Source organism: Nicotiana tabacum, chromosome 12 (genome assembly GCF_000715075.1).
Source record: "Nicotiana tabacum cultivar K326 chromosome 12, ASM71507v2, whole genome shotgun sequence".
NCBI classification, from domain to species: domain Eukaryota; kingdom Viridiplantae; phylum Streptophyta; class Magnoliopsida; order Solanales; family Solanaceae; genus Nicotiana; species Nicotiana tabacum.
The window spans coordinates 55,007,027-55,008,561 of record NC_134091.1 but is presented as its reverse complement, the minus strand read 5'-3'; the positions used below and the strand labels follow the sequence as shown (position 1 = coordinate 55,008,561).

General features: G+C 39.2%; 1 protein-coding gene across 1 annotated transcript; it reads left to right on the top strand.

Annotated features, from left to right (window-relative positions):
- Positions 1 to 610: 610 nt before the first annotated feature.
- Positions 611 to 1,153, top strand: LOC142167168 (uncharacterized). The gene has a single exon (XM_075227328.1). It carries the CDS (start codon positions 611 to 613, stop codon positions 1,151 to 1,153), a length of 543 nt encoding a protein of 180 aa, XP_075083429.1.
- Positions 1,154 to 1,535: the final 382 nt, after the last annotated feature.

Here is a 1,535-nt window from a genome sequence, read left to right as displayed (position 1 = left end):
CTTCTTTCATAAGTCATGGGATTTCATCAAACCAGAGATTATGGAAGCACTAAATCATTTCCAGCAGCACTGTTACATGGAGAGATCATGCAATGCCTCTTTCATTGCCTTGATACCTAAGAAGAAGGGAGCCATTGAGCTTAGGGATTACAGACCAATAAGCCTTATTGGTAGTGTTTATAAGATTGTGGCCAAGGTGTTAGCAGAAAGACTGAAAAAGGTTATTGGGAAGCTGGTCTCTTCTCATCAAAATGCTTTCATTAAACACAGACATATTACTGATGCAACTCTCATAGCTAATGAAGTGTTGGATTAGAGGTTTAAAACTGACACACCTGGTGTTATGTGTAAACTGGATATAGAAAAGGCATTTGATCAATTAAACTGGTCTTACTTGCTATCTATTTTGAGGAGAATGGGGTTTGGAGACAAATGGTTAAAGTGGATCAAATACAGTATATCTACGGTCAAGTACTCAGTCTTAATCAATAGAGGTCATGTTGGTTTCTTTTCACCACAGAAAGGAATTAGGCAAGGGGATCCTCTTTCCCCCTTCCTATTCATACTAGCCATGAAGGGTTTAAGTAAAATGATGGAAAAAGCAAGATAGATGCAATGGATCCAAGGATTCAGTGTAGGCACAAACATTGGAAACTCAGTCACTATCTCCCATTTATTATATGCTGATGACACACTGATCTTCTGTGAGGCAGATAGAGTCCAAATCATGTACCTAAATCTTACACTCCAGCTATTCGAAGCATTATCTGGACTTCACATCAACAAGCAGAAAAGTATTATATATCCAGTCAATCGGGTGAGCAACATTGAGGAGTTGGCAGGGATCATCGGTTGCAGTATAGGGTCATTGCCTACCACCTATTTGGGGCTTCCCCTAAGAACTAAATTCAAAAGTTGTGATATCTGGAATGGTGTAGTGGAGAATTTTGAGAAAAGACTGGCTTCATGGCAACAACAATACCTCTCTATGGGAGGAAGACTCACTCTCATCAGTAGCGTGCTTGATAGTATACCCACTTTTGTCAAGTCACTGTTTTCCATCCCTAAAAAGGTTCTTAAAAGGCTGGACAAGATCAGGAGGGACTTTTTTATGGGAAGGAAACAACAGTTCTCACAAGTATCACTTGATTAAATGGGATAAGGTCTTACAACCTAAATGCAAAGGTGGATTGGGGGTCAAAGATCTAGACACGCACAATAAAGGTTTGCTAATGAAATGACTATAGAGATATTGCACATGTGAACCAAGTCTATGGAAAAAGATGCTCAATGCAAAATATGGGATTAAAGACAATTGGAGCACCAAAACTGTTAGTGCATCCCATGGAGTAGGGCCCTGGAAGCATATTAGTAAACTGGGGAATGTATTTTTTCAGAATATTCATTTCAAACCAGGCAATGGATGTCATATTAAGTTTTGGAAGGATAAATGGCTAAACAACACTACTCTCATGGAGGACTATCCTAGCTTATTCAACATTGCCTTGGACAAGAATTCTTCTATTGCTCATAAC